The sequence below is a fragment of the Pan paniscus genome, chromosome 19 (assembly GCF_029289425.2).
Source record: "Pan paniscus chromosome 19, NHGRI_mPanPan1-v2.0_pri, whole genome shotgun sequence".
NCBI classification, from domain to species: Eukaryota; Metazoa; Chordata; class Mammalia; order Primates; family Hominidae; genus Pan; species Pan paniscus.
The window spans coordinates 52,487,493-52,508,248 of record NC_073268.2 but is presented as its reverse complement, the minus strand read 5'-3'; the positions used below and the strand labels follow the sequence as shown (position 1 = coordinate 52,508,248).

Below are 20,756 nucleotides of genomic sequence, written 5' to 3'. Positions count from 1 at the left end.
ATCAGAAGTTTTTTCACTCTGTTGCCCAGGCTGGTCTTGAACTCCTTGGCTCAAGCGATCCTCCCGCCTCAGCCTCCCAAAGTGCTGGGATTACAGGCGTGAGCCACTGCTCCCAGCCCTCCTCAGCTTCTTCATCTGGAAAACTAGACAGTGCAGGATGGCTGTGAGGTGGCCCTGGGACAGTGTGTGGAAGAGGCCTGGCCCCTGGGAACGCACACAAAACAGTACTTACAAGGGTGCTGCTGGAATCACTCTGACAGAGTCAGGTAAAGGGATTAGGAAGAGGGAGCTGCCCTTTCTCTCCTAGTTGTGGGCAGGGGAAGCTACTCTTCAATGCCCCTTTTCCAAGAAACCTGGGGGCTTGAGGACTCTGTCTCACAAGGCTGGGAGACTGAGAGGGAGACACTTGCTGTGTGGTCATCAATGCGCCGGTAGTCCAGGTACACGAGATCAGGAAGGTAGGCACAGATGAACATCTTGTAATCCTCTGCCTCAGAGATAGGGTTCCTAGAGAGGCTGAGCGTCCGCAGGCACTTGAACCGCCGGAGGTAGATGATCTGGGGAGAAAAAGGGAGAAAGGCCCATTTTCTTGGCTGCCACAGAGTTGAAAACACAGCTGCACCTCCCTCCTCAGTACTCTTTCAGAGTCAGCCTGGCCACAGCACCATCAGCACTGGGGTGGGGTGACAGGCAGTGTGCAGGCGTGGGGGTGTTCCAGGCTGGGAAGCAGTACCGAGACCTTCTGTCAGAAATGGGCTTTTCAAAGAACCAGCAGACCATGGTTCAGGTCTGCTGAACCATGTGGTGAGACCTTGAACAAGTTACCCAACATCTGTGAGCTTCAATGTCCACATCTGTTAAACGGGTATAAGGATATCATGTGTGTTACAGGTGTTATAAAGACCAAGTGAAATAAGCTATAAAAAGCACTGGAAGAGTGCCTGACACCTATTCGGTAATGGGCGTTTTAGTTGCTGTTACTAGCATAGGCATACCCTTTTATTTATTTTTTAAAAATCTTTTAAATTTAACTTAATTTTATTTTTTGAGATGGAGTCTTGCTCTGTTGCCCAGGCTGGAGTGCAGAGGTGCGATCTTGGCTCACTGCAACCTCTGCCTCCCAGGTTCAAGTAATTCTTGTGCCTCAGCCTCCCGAGTAGCTGGGATTACAGGCCTGCACCACCACACCTGGCTAATTTTTGTGTTTGTAGTAGAGATGGGATTTTGCCATGTTGCCCAGGCTGGTCTCAAACTCCTAGGCTCAAGCGATCCACCAGCCTTGGCCTCCCAAGGGGTTGGAATTACAGGCGTGAGCCACCGCGCCCGGCCCTATTTTGTTTTTAAGTAGGGATGGGGTCTTGCTGTGTTGACCAGGCTGGTCTCGAGCTCCTGGTCACAATAAATCCTCCCACCTCAGCCTCCCAAAGTGCTGGGATTACAGGCGTGAGCCACTGCACCTGGCCAGGCATGCCTTTGTAGATTGTAAAGCCCCATGGAAGGTACAAATATCTTAAATTAAATGGGACCCAACTTATGGCTAACCTTGGATTCCCTGGATAACAGCTAGGGGAACATTCCAGTAACTTTATTTATTCTCCCTACACTCTATTTTTAGTAAAATGAGGAAAATGTTAACCAGGTAGTTAATATTAGATTGGTGCAAAAGTAACTGTGGTTTTTGCCATTAAAAGTACTGGCAAAAAAGTATTTTAAAAAAGCAATACTTTGGCCGGGTACAAGGCTCACGCCTGTAATCCCAACACTATGGGAGGCTGAGGCAGGCGGATCTTGAGGTCAGGAGATGGAGACCATCCTGGCTAACATGGTGAAACCCCGTCTCTACTAAAAATACAAAAAAAAAATTAGCCGGGCATGGTGGCAGGCGCCTATAGTCCCAGCTACTTGGGAGGCTGAGGCAGGAGAATCGCTTGAACCCAAGAGGCGGAGGTTGCAGTGAGCCGAGATTGCACCACTGCACTACAGCCTGGGTGACAGGGCGAGACTCCATCTCAAAAAAAAACAGCAATACTTCATTGGATAGCATCTAGACACTGTACTATGCAAAAGATAGAAAAAAAAATCTAGCATGCTTTTCTGAGTGAATTTCTTTCAGTCATTTATTAGTCACCTAGCAGCAAACACTATTAGTCACCTAGCAGGCCTCCGGCATGTGCTAAATTATGAAGATACAGTGGGGAACAAGGCCTGTGGGGTCCCTGCCCTTATGGCAAGAGCACATATTTTAGGAGTGGGGGAAAAATGTTTTCTTTTTAATTTATTATTTTTTTTTTAGATGGAGTTTTGCTCTTGTCACCCAGGCTGAAGTGCAGTGGCGCGATCTCGGCTCACTGCAACCTCCACCTCCCAGGTTCAAGCGATTCTTCTGTCTCAGCCTCTGGAGTAGCTGGGATTACAGGCACCCGCCACCACACCCGACTCATTTTTATATTTTTAGTAGAGACGGGTTTCGCCATGTTGGCCAAGCTTATCTCGAATTCCTGACCTCAAGTGAGTCGCCCACCTTGGCCTCCCAAAGTGCTGGGATTACAGGTGTGAACCACCGGGCCCGGCCAAATGTTTTAAAAAGTAAATAAAACCATTATGCTTTGAGTTAAGTGCTATAAGGAACATCAAGATGGCACCCTGAGAGAAAATAACAGGGAGGCCTCTTTCAGTTAGGAGATTCAGAGGTCTCTCTGGGGAGGTGACATTTAATCTGAGACCTGAGGGAGCCAGCCGCAGAAGAGCAGAGGAGAGCACATTCCTGGAAGCCAGGACAGCACAGGCAAGGGCCCCAGGCAGCAAAGAACTTGGCACATGCCAGACACTGAGCAAAGGCCAGGGTGGCTGCAGAATGTGGGGAGAGGGCTGGGAAGAAGTTGAGATGGGAGTAAAGACAAGGTCAGGGGCTGATTCATGCAAGACCATGCATGGGTTTGGATGCTGCCTGTCTGGCATGCAGGGCAAACTTCTGAGACTCCACCATCTCTGTGGCTTGACCCAACGGAACTGCTAGTGACAACTCGGTGGTTCCCACCCCAGGCCGTTCATGTAAGCCCAGCCTGGCCGTCACCCAGCCATGATGATAGGCTGAGGGTCAGTGTAGACCCTGAGGGGGCTTGATCAGACTAAAGGGCCACTGTCGGAAGGAGAGTTCTTGCTCTCTCCATCCTGCTAGATGCAGACAAGGAAGCCCGTGTCCTTGACTGCAACCATTAAGAGAATCAAGCTCTGGGGAGATGCTGAGGATGGCAGAGCCCAGAGGCAGAAGGAACTCACGTCCTTGAAGCTCTGCTGATAAGCACCCCTTCCTTGCAGTGCCAATTATCACGCCACTAAATGCCCTTGTTGTTTGCCGCAGGGGCTCAGCTTACCTCCGGCTTCAGCTGTAGCCATGAGAGACCTTAGCTGGCAGCGTCCTATCTCATTACTCACTTTCTGCCTCAGAGATATCTCTGAAGCCAAAGAAGCCCATCCAGCCCAAAAGCCAGGTGGCAAGAAAGTTAATCCCCCTGGGGTCTCCCTCAGCTGTTGCGGGAATCAAATGCCTTAGGCTCCTGTCCTTAGAGGGTCACTTCTGGGAGGCATTCTAGACACTTCCGAGGCCAGGGGAATCCTCCCTCATCACCTGCAGCAGCAGTCTCAGTGACACGCCTGTGTGTTGGTTCTTCCCTGCCTCCCTTACTCCAGCTTCCTGAAGCCACCTCTCAAACCAGCCACCTGCATGCAAGTCCCTGCCTTACCTCTGCTTCCAGCCAGTTTGGGGCCAGCTTCTCTTACCTGCAGGTACAGTATCCTTTCTGGTCACACTGTCCTGGGGTAACCCATTCTCACAATCCCCCTCAAATCCACCCTCATGGGGGTGAATTCCTTCCTAAATGTAGACCTGCCCCAAATACATCTCAGACAGAAGCCTTCTCGGCTCCCACTGCTTCTCTGGCCATCCTGACTGACTGCGGCGAGGCCCGGCCACATCCTGAGCCCAACCCTGCACCACACACCTTTGACCTCGTCCAGGGACCCTGCACTCCTCAACAATGCGTGCGGCCAGGCGTTCCCAACTTACCTCCAGGCCTTTGCTCACACCATTCCATCCTCCTGGGAAGCCTTTTCCTTCTGCTGGATGGCAAATTCTAGTTATCTCTCAGTGAGTCTGCATCAAGCTCCCCTCATCCCAACACTCGCAGGAAGGCCCTCAGCTATGACAGTCCTCCATTTGTTAGGAACATACCCCAGCCTGACACCGAACCAAATGCGTTACATTCATGATCCCACTTGATTCCTGCAAAAGCCTGGGCAGCAGGGTCATGGCCATCATCTCCATCTGACAGATGAGGAAACTGAGGCATAGAAGGCTTGACCCTTGGTTGGGTTTAGATGCTCCTGTCTGGCGTGCAGGGCAAACTTCCGAGACTACAGTGCCTCCTGGATTTGGTCCTGCTGGACAGACTTACATACCGGTCACAACTCAGCGCTTGACCCTCCCAGGTCACTCACCTAAGCCACCACGGCCCGCAGCTGGGATCTGAACCCAGGCCACCTGACTGACCTAAGCAGAAAAGGAATCTTCAAAGGCTACTGGACAGCCCCCAGGGTTGATGGGTTGCAGAAGCAAGCCAGGAGCCATCTGATGTGTCGCCTTTGACATAGGACGACAGCTGTGGCAGCTTAAAGCTGCTGCCACACCCCCAGCTGTGTCCACTGCCACTTGTGCACACCCCTAAGCCTCAGGGTGCCCTCCTACCACCCATAGGCCTTGTTTTATTGTTCCTCAGGACACCGGCTTCTTGTCTCCTGCCTTGACTATGGGGGTGTGTGCTGGTCACTCCAAAGGGACCACATCTCGTCTGTCTCTGTTCCCAGTGAGCACAGGACATACGCCCAACACTAATAGGTATGTGCCTCAGCAAATGTTTGTTAAATAAGTGCAAGACACAGGGAAAGAACCGCCACTAATGTGGAGGTTGTAAACTAGTGCTCTCCGATGAATTTTGTTGGGTTAAGCATGGTATTTAAACATGAGCAAATCCCTCATGGAGTAATCCGGATTCCTGGCTTTTCCAGGAAAATGAGAAGATCTGAACACTCAGCCTATACTTCCCCTAGCCACAGACCCCCACTCAACCCACGGCGCTCCAAGGCTCTGCAGGTGTGCGTGAGGGCGGGCTGGGCGGCCACTCACGTTCATCATGTTGTCAATCCGGTTGTTGCCCAGCGACAACACCTGCAGCTTGACGAGGGCGTCCAGGGAGTCGATCTTGGAGATCCGGTTGTTGAACAAGCTCAGGTCCTCCAGGTTCACCAGTGTGTCCAGCCCCTCGATGGTCTCAATGTTGTTGAAAGACAGATCTGGGAAGAAGAGAGGGCTGTGAGGGTCTGCTGCCTGGGTCAGGGGATGGGCTGTCCTGAAATAAAACCATCAGGGCTACTGAGTGCCCTGTGAGCCAGCGCCAAGCTGCCAGGGCCAGAATTTGACTCACTGTCTAATATTGTGATTTTTTTAGAAGCCGGGTGTGAATTATTTCCTGCAGCCTCCAATATTCACTACCCTCTCCAGTTCCGCCAATCATCCTCCTGGCTGGGGACATGTGGGCAAATACTGGTGTCTATGCTCTGCCATAGTTCTGGGAGGAAAATACTAACCCGCAGGTCTGAAGCAGTGCCCTTGGGGGTCAGGGGTAGACAGCAGTGGAGTGTCCCCTTTCCTCACACCTGTGGCATTTTAGCAAGACCACCTCCTGTGTGCTTTGCATTTACCAGTTTATCAAGCACTCGTGTATATCCTCTGACAGCAGCCCTGAGTGGTAGTTTGGAATTTCTCTTGCTGTTTTATCATTTGGGAAGCAGAAGCTCAGAGAGACTGTGATTTGCACAAAGCCACACAGCTAACCACAGTGGGGCCAGAGTTCATCTAAGGCTTCTCCCTGGACATGTGGCAGGTCAGGTTCCTCCAGCTCCATCACAGCTGTCTCAGGCTCCCTCATCAACCGCAACCTCAACCCCAACCGAGACTTTTGACTAATTCTACATCTTTGGGAATAAAAGTACCTTCCTTTTTTTTTTTTTTTTTTGAGACAGGGTCTCGCTCTGTTGTGCAGACTGGAGTGCAGTGGCGCAATCACGGTTCATTGCATCCTTGACCTCCTGGGTTCAAGTGATCCTCCTGTTTCAGCCTCCTGAGTAGACTGGACCACAGGTATACGCCACCACATCCAGCTAATTTTTTAAAAAGGTTTGTATAGAGACAGGCTCTCACCATATTGCCCAGGCTAGTCTCAAACTCCTGGGCTCAAGTGATCCTCCCACCTCGGCCTCCCAAAGTGGGGATTACAGGTGTGAGCCACCATGTCCGGCCTAAAAGTACTTTTTCCCCACTACAGGTTTTCAGGGTTAGCTGGCAGGTGGGGCTGTTATCTTGTCCTGGAACACCAATGGCCTAGAGGCCAAAAATGAGCATTTTTCCTGGGCTTGGAAATATGAGCATGATAACCACAGGGTGATCACATTTAAAAGGTGATTTGGGGCTGGGCGTGGTGGCTTACACCTGTAATCCCAGCACTCTGGGAGGCCGAGGCAGGGGGATCACTTGGGGTTCAGGAGTTCCAGACCAGCCTGGCCAACCTGGCAAAACCCTGTCTCTACTAAAAATACAAAAATTATCTGGGCATGGTGGCACATGCCTGTAATCCCAGCTACTCAGGAGGCTGAGGCACGAGAACCACTTGAACCTTGGAGGTGGAGTGAGCCGAGATTGTGCCACTGCACTCCAGCCTAGGTGATGAAGTGAAGCTTTGTGTCAAAAAAAAAAAAAAGGTGATTTGGGAGATGAGTTTAACCACATCTTAATTTAGCCTCCTCCGCATATCAGGGGATGCTCACCTGTTGACATTGAGACCAATGATAACTCTGTCCTTTCTCTACGCCAGGCCCTTTAAGTGCATTACCTTGTTTAATCCTCATAGCACAGATAGCATCATCCCCATTTTATAGATAAGGAAACTGAGATTCAAATGGGCCTCATGGTAATATGCTCAAGGTAGCACAGCACATAAAGGAATCGAGGTTCGGGCCAGGTGCAGTGGCTCATGCCTGTAATCCCGGCACTTTGGGAGGCTGAGGCGGGTGGATTGCTTGAGGCCAGCAGTTCGAGATCAGCCTGGTCAACATGGCAGAACCCTGTTTCTACTAAAAATACAAAAATTAGCCACCCATGGTGGCACATACCTGTAATCCCAGCTACTTGGGAGGCTGAGGCATGAGAATCACTTGAACCTGGGAGGCAGAGGTTACAGTGAGCTGAGATTGTGCCACTGCACTCCAGCCTGGGTGACAGAATGAGACTCCATCTCAAAAAAAAGAAACTGAGGTCCACAGAGTGGAATATCTTGTGCAAAGTCAGTATGTTGGCCAAGCTGGGGTTTGAATGGGGGTCTAACAAATGCCAGGCCTGCACACTTCCTTTCCCACCGTGCCACTGGGTTCTGTTCTTGGGAGGCTTAGCCTACCCCCTAGTGGTGTGCTAGCAAGTGTTTACCAATGGGGGCTGAGGAAAACCCCTGATTTGAGGTGCTTGCTCATTTCTGTGGTGTAAATACTCCCACCGTGGCCAATTTCAAGCTACCAGCGTGGCATCCCTGGAAGCAAAGTTGGGAAGAAATGTGTATAGCCAGCTGTTGAGAGCCAGGGCTAGCCAGCTCCAGCACATCCTCAGCCCTGTGCATGTCAGTGTGGGAGGTCGTGCTGAACCATGGGAGTGCCACCTCCCTAACCCCCATCCTCAGCACCCCAGGGATCCAGCTCTTCTGGCTGTGGTTGGGTCCCTGGGCACCTAGTGCCATGGCTGGACAAAGACCAGCTTCTGCCTATACTCTGAGGGGCAGTGTGACCTCTTAACAGAGCCTGCCCTCACTGCTCTAGCACCCCTATCCCAGGGAGCACTGGCCATCAGTCCAATGACCCTTGGAAGCGTGGATGGCCACTGCAAGGGGTTGGGGGAATGAGCTGACTAGGAAGTGTGTGTGCAGGGGCTCCAAGTAGTAGGAAGATAAGCTTCTGTTAGGGAGGGAACCAAGACCAGTATTCAGGTTTCTCTCTAGGTAAGCAGACAGAAAGAGGGAGCTGTCATGGGGCTCAGTGGTACTTGCTTTATGTCTGAGAGACAGCCAGGCCAGACAGCTCCTGCTTAAAACCATGGCATTCATGAATCAGCATTAATGGGTGCTAGAGTGCAGAGAAATGAGAAACCTGGGACAAGAGACCTGGGCCCAGGTGTCAGAGGACCTGGCTGTGGTTTGCTCCTGCTACCTGTAGCACATGACTCCATCAAGCTGGTCAGCCTCCCTGAGCCTCAGTTGCTGCATGTGTGAAATGGCAGCATAACCCTGCCTGTGGGTTTGCTATGGGCTTGCAATTGTCAGCACAAAGGAGGATGGGAGTGTTTGGCAAATTGGAAGGCTCACGATGCCCCAGGGTGCCCTTATTACCAGAAGACCGCCTAATAGGATGGAGGGAATGTGGGCTGTGAGGTCAGACAGGCGTGGGGGTAAGTCCCAGCTCTGATACTTCTTGGTCGTGCAGCTTTGGGCCAGTGCCTGGGGCTCCCTGAGTCTCAGCTCCTCTTCTGTAGATTGGGATTATAACAGATGCCCAACTCTTAGGATTAAAATGGGGGTTAAACAAGACAGGGCATAAGGAGCTCTCAGGCCCATCACCTTCTCCCTGCTAGGGACCCACTGCCCCTCACCAGATGTGAGGATGCTCCTAAGAGGCCAGCAGAAGGAACATCTCATCAAAACCCTCCATGGCCTTGGCAGTGAGGCCTGATGTGGTGTGGTGACCTCAGTTTGCTCATCTCTATGACGGGGATGCTGTGTGAACTGAAAGACCCATATGGAAAGCATATAGGCCCCACTTAGCATGTAGTTAAGTGCTTGATACACACTAGCCTCTGTGACGATTATTCCTGGTTTGATCTGGGTCCCACCAGCCAATGGTTACCTGTCGATGGTTATCTGTCAGCCTGAGTCTAGATTAAATAGGAGTCCACAGCTGCCCCTTTGTACCCCATCCAGACTGAAAGTTTGGGCAGATGAGAGCAGAATATTCTGTGGTCTTGTGTCTGAGCACATCTTTGCTGCACTTTGCCCAGCACAAGCCCTAGGCTTTTAAAAAATAGCAGCTTTCTTGCTCCCAGCAGGCAGAGCTTCTGCCGTACCCTGGCTAATGATGGGCCAGCAGCTGAGTGTCGCATACAATTATTGTCTCCTGGGAAGGCAATAACCTTGTCAGGGTGTCACCTTCGATTAGGGTGGACACACAGAGGAAAGGGCCTTACCCAGCCAGACGAGGTGTGCGAGGTTCTCCAGGCCCTCGATCTTCTCAATGATGTTATTGTCCAGCTGCAGCTTCCTCAAGTTCTCAAACTGCCAGAGGTTGTCTATGCGGAGGATGTCTGAAATAATGGAAGGTGATTTCAGTCTCAGGTTAGGGTCAGAGTTTTGTGCTAGTGTACAGGAGGAGTGAGGCAGAACCACACAAAAGGGACCTAGAACTCTTCTGCCCTGCCCTGGAGTACGCAGGCACCCTGGAGATGTGGGCTGAGCATCGAGGAACATTGTGTCCCTATGAGGTGGGCAGGGATCGGTACTGCCACCCAGAGCCACAGAAAGACCTAATAGGTTTACTAGGGTGGGGCTAAAAAGTTGTTGGGGTGGAAGTGAGCTGGACCTGGCCTGGGCAGGAGACTCGCTTGTGCTGTTTCTGGGGCCAGGCCAGGGACTCTCCAGGAGGCTGGTCCACCTTAGGACACAGGACACAGACAGAGGCCTTCCTTCCACAGTGTGATAAATAGAATGAAAACATGTGTCTCTGTTGGTAGGAGGGTTGATCACCTCGTTCAGCCTTTTTGGAGCACTGTTTGGCAATGTTTTTTGAAATATTTAAAGTCAGTGCCCTTTGAACTATAATTTCTCTACATGGAATCTATCTCCACACTGTATATATGTCCAAAGGAATCCCTCAGGCACGTAAGGGGCAGAAAAGCTCCCAAATGTCCATACGTAGGGGATGAGATAAGTCATCCATGCAAGAACGAGGCAGGTTCCTGATATCACGGAAGTGCCTGGCCCCTGTGGCCTGTGAGGACCACCCACGCCAGCTACACAGCTGGTTCATTCTGTTTGCTAGGTAAGCCAGAGTTTGGTTTCTGTCACTGGCAGCCAGGAGGGTTCTGAAAAACACATATGTATAAGTAAATATGTACTGTATATGTAACACTCTAGAGGCCAAACTTGTCTGCCAGGTTTTCCCAGAAGCCACGTACAGCTCTGTTGTTTATATGCTCCTTTTTTCCATATTTGCTTTTGTAATGATTTCTAAAATTTATAAAATTAGAATATGCTCATTAAGGATGGGCGCAGTGGCTCACGCCTGTAATCACAGCACTTTGGGAGGCCGAGGCAGGCGGATCACAAGTTCAAGAGATCGAGACCATCCTGGCCAATGTGGTGAAACCCTGTCTCTGCTAAAGATACAAAAAATTGGCTGGGCGTGGTGGTGCACGTCTGTAGCCCCAGCTACTTGGGAGGCTGAGGCAGGAGAATCGCTTGAACCAGGGAGGCAGAGGTTGCAGTGAGCCAAGATCGCACCACTGCAATCCAGGTGACAGAGCGAGACTCCATCTCAAAAAAAAAAAAAAAAAAAAAAAAAAAAGAATATGCTCATTAAAAGAACTGAAATAATACAGAAGTGAAAGAAGTTTTCAAAATTGGTGCTGTGGGCCAGGCGTGGTGGCTCACGCCTGTAATCCCAGCACTTTGGGAGGCCAAGGTAGGCAGATCAGGAGGTGAGGAGATGGAGACCATCCTGGCTAACACAGTGAAACCCTGTCTCTCCTAAAAACACAAAAAATTAGCTGGGCGTGGTGGCGGGCACCTGTAGTCCCAGCTACTCGGGAGGCTGAGGCAGGAGAATGGCGTGAACCCAGGAGGCGGAGCTTTCAGTGAGCCGAGATCGCGCCACTGCACTCCAGCCTGGGCGACAGAACAAGACTCCATCTCAAAAAAAAAAAAAGAGATGGAGACCATCCTGGCCAACATGGTGAAACCCTGTCTCTACTAAAAATACAAAAATTAGTTGGGCGTGGTGACACGCGCCTGTAATCCCAGCTACTCTGGAGGCTGAGGCAGGAGAATCGCTTGAACCCAGGAGGCAGAGGTTGCAGTGAGCCTAGATTACGCCACTGAACTCCAGCCTGGATGACAGAGTGAGACTGTCTCAAAAAAAAAAAAAAAAAAAAAAATTTGGTCCTGTGGCTGGGCATGGTGGCACACACCTGTAATCCCAGCACTTTGGGAGGCCAAGGCCGGTGGATTGCTTGAGACCAGGAGTTTGAGACCAGCCTGGCCAACATGGAAAAACACTGTCTCTATAATAAAAATACAAAAATTAGCTGGTGTCCCTGTAGTCCCAGCTACTCAGGAGGCTGAGGCAGCAGAATCACTTGAACCCAGGAGGCAGAGATGCAGTGAGCCAAGATCATGCCACTGCACTGCAGCCTGGGTGACAAAGCAAGACTCTGTCTCTAAATAAATAAATAAATAAATAAAAATAAAAATCGGTGCTGAGGCATTGTGCCTCAGAGGAGCCTGAGCCGGCCAGTCTGCTGCATCCCTGCCACGTCCCCCACTGCGTCCCCTGCCAGGACTGACTGACCTGAGCCGGGCTGCCATGGACCACACGCCCCTGCTGTGGGAGTGGCTGCCCACCTACAACCTAGGGGACGGCCAGGGCAACTATGCATGCAGCTTGCATGGCTACAGCATCATCCCTGCTGCCCACCCCTTGCTGCTGCCCGCCCTCCCCTTACCTCATCACAGGGATACCCAACCACCACCCCAGGGTCTACAATGACCACAGCTGGACTATCACTTGGTACCCCACCAATGCCATCGTCATCATGAGAGGCTGTCCCGTCTGCAGGGATAGGGTGCTGGAGGACTGCTTCACCTTCCTGGGAATCCTCCTGGCCATCATCCTGTTCCCCTTTGGGTTCATCTGCTGTTTTGCCTTGAGGAAGCAAAGATGCCCCAACTGCAGAGCAGCCTTTGCTTAAAGGGAACACCACAACTGGCTTTTCTACACCCAGCTCTCTTTTTCTAATGTACAATAGTTTTATTTGATTAAGCTTCAGGACTGTTTTGTAAAGTGAGGTGCGACAGATGTGGCACGCGGGAGCCAGGGTTTCCTGGAGCGTGGAGAGGCAGCGCTGCTGCTCCTGAGGTTAATGAGAACTCAGTAAAGCACTGCTTTTATTTTTTGCAGTCTTCAATTTGAGAAAGGTGAAATATAATGTTTTCAATAAATGAGATTCATGCCAAAAAAATAAAAAATACAAATACAAATTAGTGGCTAGGTGCGGTGGCTCACACGTGTAATCCCAGCACTTTGGGAGGCCGAGGTGGGCAGATCACGAGGTCAAGAGATCGAGACCATCTTGGCCAACATGGTGAAACCCCGTCTCTACTAAAAATACAAAAATTCACTGGGTGTGGTGGTGTGCACCTGTAGTCCCAGCTACTCTGGAGGCTGAGGCAAGAGAATCACTTGAACCCGGGAGGTGAAGGTTGCAGTGAGCCTAGATCGTGCCACTGCACTCTAGCCTGGCGACAGAGCGAGACTCCATCTCAAAAAAAAAAAAAAAAAAAAAAAAGCTGGGTGCAGTGGCTCATACCTATAATCCTAGCACTTTGGGAGCCTGAGGCAGGCAGATTGCCTGAGCTCAGGAGTTCGAAACCAGCCTGGGCAACATGGTGAAACCCCATCTCTACTAAAATAAAAAAAATTAGCCAGGCGTGGCCGCATATGCCTGTAGTTCCAGCTACTTGGGAGGCTGAGGCAGGAGAATTGTTTGAACTCAGGAGGCAGAGGTTGCAGTGAGCTGAGATCGCACTACTGCACTCTAGCACTCCAGCCTGGGCTGGGCGGCAGAGCGAGACTCCGTCTCTACAAAAAAAAAAAAAAAAACAACAATAAAACAAAAAACAAAAAAAACAAAAAACAACAATAAAACAAAAAACAAAAAAAACAAACAAAAAAACCATACAGTCCAGCTGCAGTTTCAATATTCATTCAGAGGGGCAGAGCCTGCCTGTGAGGTTGTGAAAGTCCCAGTGGGAAAGTGGGGAACCCCTCCTAGCTCCCCTCCCTGCACAAAGTTCTGGGGACGACAGGGTTCTCTGACCCAGGTCCAGAGGGGCACACCGCCCTTCCCCTAGAGCTGGATTGCTGCCCTGCACCTCTCCTGGGTTCCCAGGGCTGGGTGGGACTGCCCTTCCCTTAGAGCTGGATTGCTGCCTTGCACCTATCCTGGGTTCCCAGGGCTGGGTGGGACTGCCCTTCCCCTAGAGCCGGATTGCTGCCTAGTGCCTCTCCTGGGTCCCCAGGGCTGGGTGGGACTGGTGCCTGTTCTTCAGCTCCCTGTTTGTGGCCAGATTTCCCAGAATGATACTGGCCACAATTCCCACCTGTGCTTCCAGGGTGGGGCCAGTTCTGCCCCAGCCTCCCAGCCACCTCCCAACCCTGGGTTGGATTTTCCAGGTGCCTTTTCTGGCCCTGATCTGACAGCCCCCCAGCAGTAGCACTCCCCCTGTGGCTCCTGCACACCGGGTGCTCTGCCACACACGCCAGCATGCTGGCTTTTTCCCAGGTGTCAGCAGTTCAGGAGGAAAAGCCAAAACAACACAACAAATCAGGATGCACTTGGCAGTTAGCTCTAAATGAGTTACCAGCATGACAGGACTGCCAAAAAAAGCCGATTTAATCTTCAACAAAGACACTAAATCTGCCTCTGTGGCCACCACCTCGGCCAGGCCTGTGGTCATCACTCACTGGAGTACAGCAGTGGCCATCTTACTAGATCCTTGCCTCGGCCCCTGGCCTCCACGGTCTATCCTCACGCAGCCAGCAGGGTCCTGTGAAATCCTAAGTCCCATCCTGTCCCACTTCTGCTCAGGACCCTCCCGGGGTCCCCACTTCACTCACTGTAAGAGCCAAACACCTTCCATTGTCTCCAAGCTGACACCATGACCTCCCTGACCTGTCTCTCCACAGTGGCTTCCTCAGCAGAGATGATAAGGCGGGGGTCCAGCCTGCCCCAGGCCCTTTGCACTGGCTGCTCCACTTTCCCCGGTGGATCTGCACAGCAGCTCTCTCCCTTGCCTACCTCAAGTTGTTGCTAAATTGTTACCTTCTTGGTGAAGCCCCTGGCCACCCTATAAAACACTGTACTCCACCCCCAACTTCCCTTTTCTCCTCTCCTTCCTTTTTTCCTTCACACCACATATTACGTTTAGCAAATAGTATTATTTTCCTTCTTCATTTTATTTATTTGTCCCCCGTCAAGTTGAATGTCAGCTCCATGAGGACAAGGCTTTTGTCTTTTTTTGCTCATAGTTGAATCCCTAGTGCCTATAACAGTACCTGGCATGTAACAGGCAGGTGTTCAATACTGGCTGCATGAACCTCAGGTTGGGGAGGGGAAACAGAGGGCAAGCGGTCAGCTGCAAAAGCCCCCTCCTGCCGCACCTGTTCTGTGCCCCTTTACCCCTCTCGGGGCTGTGGCTCAGGGCCCTCCCTGCTTGGGTGGTCAGCCCTGGGAGCCTATGGGCTTCGTGGGGCTGTGCCTGGGCCATGCCTGACTTGCCCACTGTCGTGTCCCTGGCTCTGGCAGCAGGACTGGACTGAGGCAGGGTCTCAATACCTCCTTGTTGTTGACTGGATGCCGGCCAGCCTAGGGGCCCCAAGACAGAGCAGGAATGTGAATCAGACCAGGTCACTCTGCTGTGGCCTTGCCTGCACATGATACAAAGGGGGGTCTCAGGATCCCTGCCCACCTCTCTCACTGCCCTCGTACTGCCTCTGCCTTCACTTACTGTGCCTGGCTTGCTGTGTGAGCCAGGCACTGTGCACGTGCTGTCTCACCTTGTCCCCCCACCCAATGCTTGAGACAGGGATGACAGCCATCCCATTTCACAGACGGGACATTGAAGCAGTGAGGGTCCGCCTGGTCCTGAGCCACATCTTCTCACTCCTGATGTGCCTCCCTGCCTCAAGGGCCTGTGCTCCTCCTGCTACCAGCCTCTTTGGTCACCCCTTCCCTGAAGCTGCCATCCCAGTGCCCGCTCTCTCTCATTCTCCCACACTTCCTACCCTCTGCTTCTGGCTACGTGGGACTTCCTAGGCTCTGCCTGCCAGGGACCCCCACTCCAAGGACACCCATGTGGAGTTGTGTGATGGAAACAGCATAGTCTTGGGGGCTCACTTAGATTTGGCGTGGGACAATTTTATCTTGTTTTCTATTCTTATTCAGAATCAGGAGCGTCGTGGATATTCAAATGATGAAGACACTAAGTATGACGCTTTACAAACATCTGTGCTGCTCCTATGCCTTGTAACCCAGGTAGGCCCTAATGCTGATGTGGGAACCTCGACCGTGGACTTTGCATGGAATCCTGGGGCTTGAAGATGGAGCAGAGAAAGCCAGGGAGGGCCCCACCCTGGCCACCACCCCTGAACCTTGGATACATACTCCGAAAGTCCAGCTGCAGGGACAGGACATCCTTGAAGAGGATGCCCTCCTGCTTGGCCAGCTGCCCGGCCTCCTCCTGGGGGCCCTGGTCCCCGACGGCCAGCTTGAGCATGTCATCGTCCATCACCCTCGGCTCCATCGAGTTGCACGGCCGGTTCATCTTCCCCCACGTGTTCCCTAAAAAGCACCACATTCCTCCTTCACGGCCTGCTTCTTTCTCTGTTTGAGGGCAGGGTCTGGCTGAGGTTTCCCCCTGTAGTGTCTTGTGGCCACTGGCACTCTGAGGAATGCCCCACGCCCGGCCCTGGGTCTGCTGCATCCCGGGGTTTGTATACTTACGCCAAGGCTGCTCCAGGGCTTCCTGGCAACCACCTGGGCCTGTCCACAGGGTTTCACCCCTTGACCCTACAGCCACAGCTGGGACCCTCGCTGGACCCACTGGACTGGTGTCCACACTGGTCTCCCTAGCCTGTGATCTTGGCTCATCTTATGACTGTGACCCTGTGTCAGGCCTCTGACTTTGTATGCCCATCCTCACTTGGGCTTGTGGGTACCAACCACTGACTGTGCTCCCTGGGCAGCCCCAGCCAGGCCTGTCAGCCTGCAGCTCCTCTTCCTTGAGCACCTCACCCCCTCCAGGCCGTCATGTGTGTATGCCCCACACCACACCACACCACAAGCTTCTCCTGGTGCAGAGGGAGCCCCTGACCCAAGCTGCCCATTCACGTCCTCCCCGTGGGAGATGTGAAGTTGAGGCTGTGGAATGAGAGTGCCCATCGGAGCTGGCTGCTTGAGCTGGGGAGGAATAGGGAGTGTGGGCTGGCTGGGCACATAGTTAAGCAGAGAGCAAGAGGGGGAGGAGGCAGATGCACAGAGAAAAGCAGAGATGGGAACCTGGGAATCAGAAAACAAAAGACAAAGGACAGACAGATCGACACAGACAGAGGCTGCCTCCTTCTTGCTGGCTTTCCAGTCCCTAATGTCCCTAGGTCCAGGCCTCATGAGAGTTTCCTGTTTCTCACATGAAATCCTCTTCTACTTAAGCTAGCTCCAGTAGGTTATTTTTTAATTTAATTAATTTATTTTTTTTGAGACAGAGTCTCGCTCTGTCGCCCAGGCTGGGGCACAATGGCGCGGTCTCAGCTCACTGCAACGCCCGGATTCAAGCGATTCTCCTGCCTCAGCCTCCTGAGTAGCTAGGATTTCAGGTGTCCACCACTACGCCTGGCTAATTTTTTGTATTTTTAGTAGAAACGGGGTTTCACCATGTTGGCCAGGCTGGTCTCAAACTCCTGACCTCAGGTGATCCACCTGCCTCCGCTTCCCAAAGTGCTGGGATTACAGGCATGAGCCACCGTGCCCAGCCTCCAGTAGATTCTGTTGCTAATGGTCCAGAGGGATTTGACTGAGACACCACAGCACAGGGGGGATCTGTAGATTTGGTCAGTCACACTGTGAGGCTGACTCCAGGCTGCCGTTCGTGGCTGGACCACATTCTCATCCTTATCAACCCTCTTGGTGAGGACATCCAGGAGGGATATTTTCCCCCACTTTCCACCCCTGATTCTTGCCTCCCTGCTGGCCCTACTTCCTATCTTTGTCTACATGCCTTCCCAGCATCTGGGCCTCCCTGAACCTCCTGTCCTTCTGCCCTGCTGGTCCCTGATGCTAGGCAGCCCCTGTGCTCTGTTTTTCATTCCACTGGGCACTGCTGGAGAAACTCCTGGTGCAGGGCTGATGGTGTCTGCTGAAAAGCCAGGTTGGGCCATACAATCCTGTTACCTGGTCTTAGAGACTTCCCTCTAAGACTGCCCTCCTCTTGCCTCCCTGACCATCCACTTGGATGCAGCTTCTGCAAATATGCATCCTCTGCCCTGAACTGTCCCTCATCAAATGTCCCAATGAGCTCTTGTGCACACTTCTCTCTTGCTTCCAGGGGAGGCATAGCCTCCACACCCTTCAACTCCTACCCCTTCTCCACCTGTGCCTTCCGTCCTCCCAAGACCTTGGTCCTTTTCCTCCCACTCTCTCCAATCTGTTCACACTGGCTCCATCTCGTTGAGGTGACTGATTCTACCCCCAAAGACAGTTCCAGACCTCGGCCTCTCTCTAGCTCCCCACTCTTATGCAATGGCTTCCCCTGCGGTTTCCCATAACTTGTCATCAACTTGTCTTTGGGGGAATTTTAATGTGTTATATTTGGCTGATGTTTTCTGCAAAGTGTTTGGCCTTTTTTTTTGGGGGGGGGGTGGGGAGGTCAGGCGCGGTGGCTCACACTTGTAATCCCAGCACTTTGGGAGGCCGAGGTGGGTGGATCACAAGGTCAGGAGATCAAGACCATCCTGGCCAACATGGTGAAACCCTGACTTTATTAAAAACACAAAAATTAGCTGGGCATGGTGGCGCATGTCTGTAATCCCAGCTACTTGACAGGCTGAGGCAGGAGAATCGCTTGAACCAGGGAGTCGGAGGTTGCAGTGAGCCGAGATCGTGCACCACTGCACTCTAGCCTGGTGACAGAGCGAGACTCCATCAAGAAAAAAAAAAAAAAGGTGCTATACTTTGGGAAATGACTCTTAATTTTGATTTCAAAACTTTAACTGACTTATCCCTCCTACTTCATCAGGGCCTGGTACCTGTGACAGATCAAGTTTGCTTTCAGTCAAGCCCAGCACTTGCTATGCTAGGAAATGGGGGATTGTTATTACATATGCTATTTGTTAAGCACATCAGAGCAGGATTTGGATCCTGACTGTGCATCTTTTGGCAACTCACTTCACCTATCTAAGCCTTGGCTTTCCCATCTGTAAAAGGTGGATAATTTCTCCCTTCTGCATTTGTGTGAGATCACATATTTAGTTCACACATGGGTAGTGAGTAACTGCTATATGCTGTGAATAAAACAGATGGACTTTACCCCAGCTTCAGGGATGAATCAAACAATAATACAAATATTTAACTACAAACCATGACAATTTGTAGGTGTAGGGAACTATGAAATTGTACATTAGGGGCACCTGGCCTGGCCAAGGAAGACAGGGCTGATTGGAAGGACAAGCAGGAAAGAAGGAGGAGGTAACTTTGTGGAAAGCCCCTTTAGGTGGGAGAGAACAGACTTGTTGCACTTTGGCTGAAGTGATGCAAGTTTGGAGAGGTCTGTGGGAGTTTTGTTATTATCCTAGAATCCCTGGAAAGCACCTAGGGCTTAATAAGGGCAGCAACATTAGCTGGGCATGGTGGTGCATGCCTGTAGTCCCAGCTACCCTGGAGGCTGAGGCAGGAGAATCGCTTGAAACCGGGAGGCGGAGATTGCGGTGAGCCGAGATCGTGCCATTGCACTCCAGCCTGGGCAACAAGAGCGAAACTCCATCTCAAAAAATAAAAAAAATAAGGGAAGATCTGATCTGTGATCAGATCTTAGTTTTTAAGAAGCTCACTCTAGCAACAGTACTGAGAATTGCAAAAGTACTGAGGTGAGAGATGACCAGGGTGTTAGCAAGATGTAGATGGGAGAAATTTCTAGAAACTTAATTTACATGTAGGGCTAATACTCACCAACATCCAGATAAGAAAGCAGAAGCTAGTTAAAAAGGTTAATTAACATGCCCAACTTCATACGCTTAGCACGTGGCAGAGTTCATTTTCCTAATCATGACTCAACTGTATCCAGGGTACTGGGGACTATCATTGCCACAGCTCACAGTGTTTCTCACAGTTGTCCTGGGTTCAGGGCCAAGGCCCAAACAGTCCTCTTCTATGGGGATCTTATAGTTTACCACCCAACCTGGGTCCCCTTTGACTTGCCTGATGATAGTGTTGTTGAAGACCAGAGAGGTTGGAGCTGGGGAAAGCAGCAGAGTTTTACACAACTGTCAATGGAGTGGCCTCCTCACAGATAACAGATCCAGAATTTTCCTGGGAAATGATAACCTGAGGTCAACAGGATCTGAAAACTATAGTCCCTATTGGCCATGAATTAATAAGAAGAAAATTGGTTGGGCGAGATGGCTTACACCTGTAATCCCAGCTCTTTGGGAGGCCGAGGTGGGAGGACTGCTTGAGTTCAGGAGTTCAAGACCAGCCCGGGCAACATAGCAAGACTCTGTCTCCATTTTTAAAAATAAAAAATAAATAAATAATGAACAAAAATTTTTTTAAAAAAGAATAAAATCAATCACTTACTGAATGCTTACTGTGTGCTCAGTGCACATGCATTATTTAAGTACATGTAAGCTCCGGAGGCCATAAAAAGGGAGTCCTAATGCCCTTATTTCCCCGCTAGGGAAACTGAGGCTCCAGGGAGGTAAAGGAACTTGTCCAAAGTCGTACAATGAGTTACTGACAGAGACGGATACAGAACTTGAGTAGCCGTATTTACATCCAAAGCGGTATATACAGTACCAAGATGAAATCATTTGATAGTTATGAGGTCAGTTATGATGGCTAAATTCTGGGAAAAGTTATCAGTGGACCGGGTACCTCTCTTTCTATGAAAGGAGGCTGGAAGACGGAACCCCTTAAAAATCCATTCTGGCCCTGCTCCCTCGGGAAATGCTTCCTTAGTATTTTTTTTTTTTTTTTTTTTTATTCAAAAGCTTGACAAGCCCAGGACTAAAGTGTCTTGGCTGTCTCAGCACGACTGTAAAGTGGCTGGGAGAGGACCTACGTGCTCATTTTATAAATGAGAAGGGCCGGGCCGGCGTTCTCCGAGAAAAAGGTCACAGGAAAGAGTTACGTCGGGCACTATCTGTTCCTGCAAGTCCTCCGGGAGCCTCAGCTCCCAGGTCTCACCTTCTCAAGCGCTGGGAACTCGGCGGTTCCACGCAGCAGACGCGTCTCCCGGTTGCTGGGGAACCAAGCGCCGCGACTTGGTTGCTAAGGGGAAGTCAGGAGGGAGACATCCTGGGTGAAAGTTGACAAGTCACGTGACCACATCTCCGGGTGGTGAAACACTCCTTACACCAACCAGCCGTAGAGAAAACAAATGTTTCTCCAATCAGTACTTTCTATGGGCGGGGATATTCCTAGATTCACCTCTGTTCCGTCCATTTGCGTGATTGACTTGTCTTTTGTCCAATAATAGTAAGAATCCTTTAGATTGACCAATATACAGAGGAATCAAAATGCGCAGCTTCCAGTTTGGGGGCGGGCCAGGGGAGGTGCCGCCACG

At 51.2% G+C, this 20,756-nt stretch overlaps 1 protein-coding gene, 1 long non-coding RNA gene and 1 pseudogene across 2 annotated transcripts in view; 2 read left to right on the top strand and 1 right to left on the bottom strand.

Annotated features, from left to right (window-relative positions):
- The window catches only part of DRC3 (dynein regulatory complex subunit 3), a 45,860-nt gene extending 25,112 nt beyond the window's left edge, over window positions 1–20,748 (bottom strand). The window contains exons 1-6 of the mRNA XM_055101785.2: window positions 20,378–20,748; window positions 19,391–19,501; window positions 15,587–15,763; window positions 9,335–9,451; window positions 5,183–5,349; window positions 411–557 (exon numbers count right to left, since the gene is read on the bottom strand). Of these exons, the coding sequence (XP_054957760.1) occupies window positions 411–557; window positions 5,183–5,349; window positions 9,335–9,451; window positions 15,587–15,746 (591 nt within the window). The 5' untranslated portion in view covers window positions 15,747–15,763; window positions 19,391–19,501; window positions 20,378–20,748. The remainder of the gene's footprint in view (window positions 1–410; window positions 558–5,182; window positions 5,350–9,334; window positions 9,452–15,586; window positions 15,764–19,390; window positions 19,502–20,377) is intronic.
- LOC134729511 (uncharacterized) lies at window positions 3,529–15,788 on the top strand. The gene is made up of 3 exons (XR_010110670.1): window positions 3,529–3,786; window positions 4,776–4,894; window positions 15,368–15,788. It is a non-coding gene; the product is annotated as an uncharacterized LOC134729511 (long non-coding RNA).
- Window positions 9,565–14,201, top strand: LOC129394452 (membrane protein BRI3-like; annotated as a pseudogene).
- Window positions 20,749–20,756: the final 8 nt, after the last annotated feature.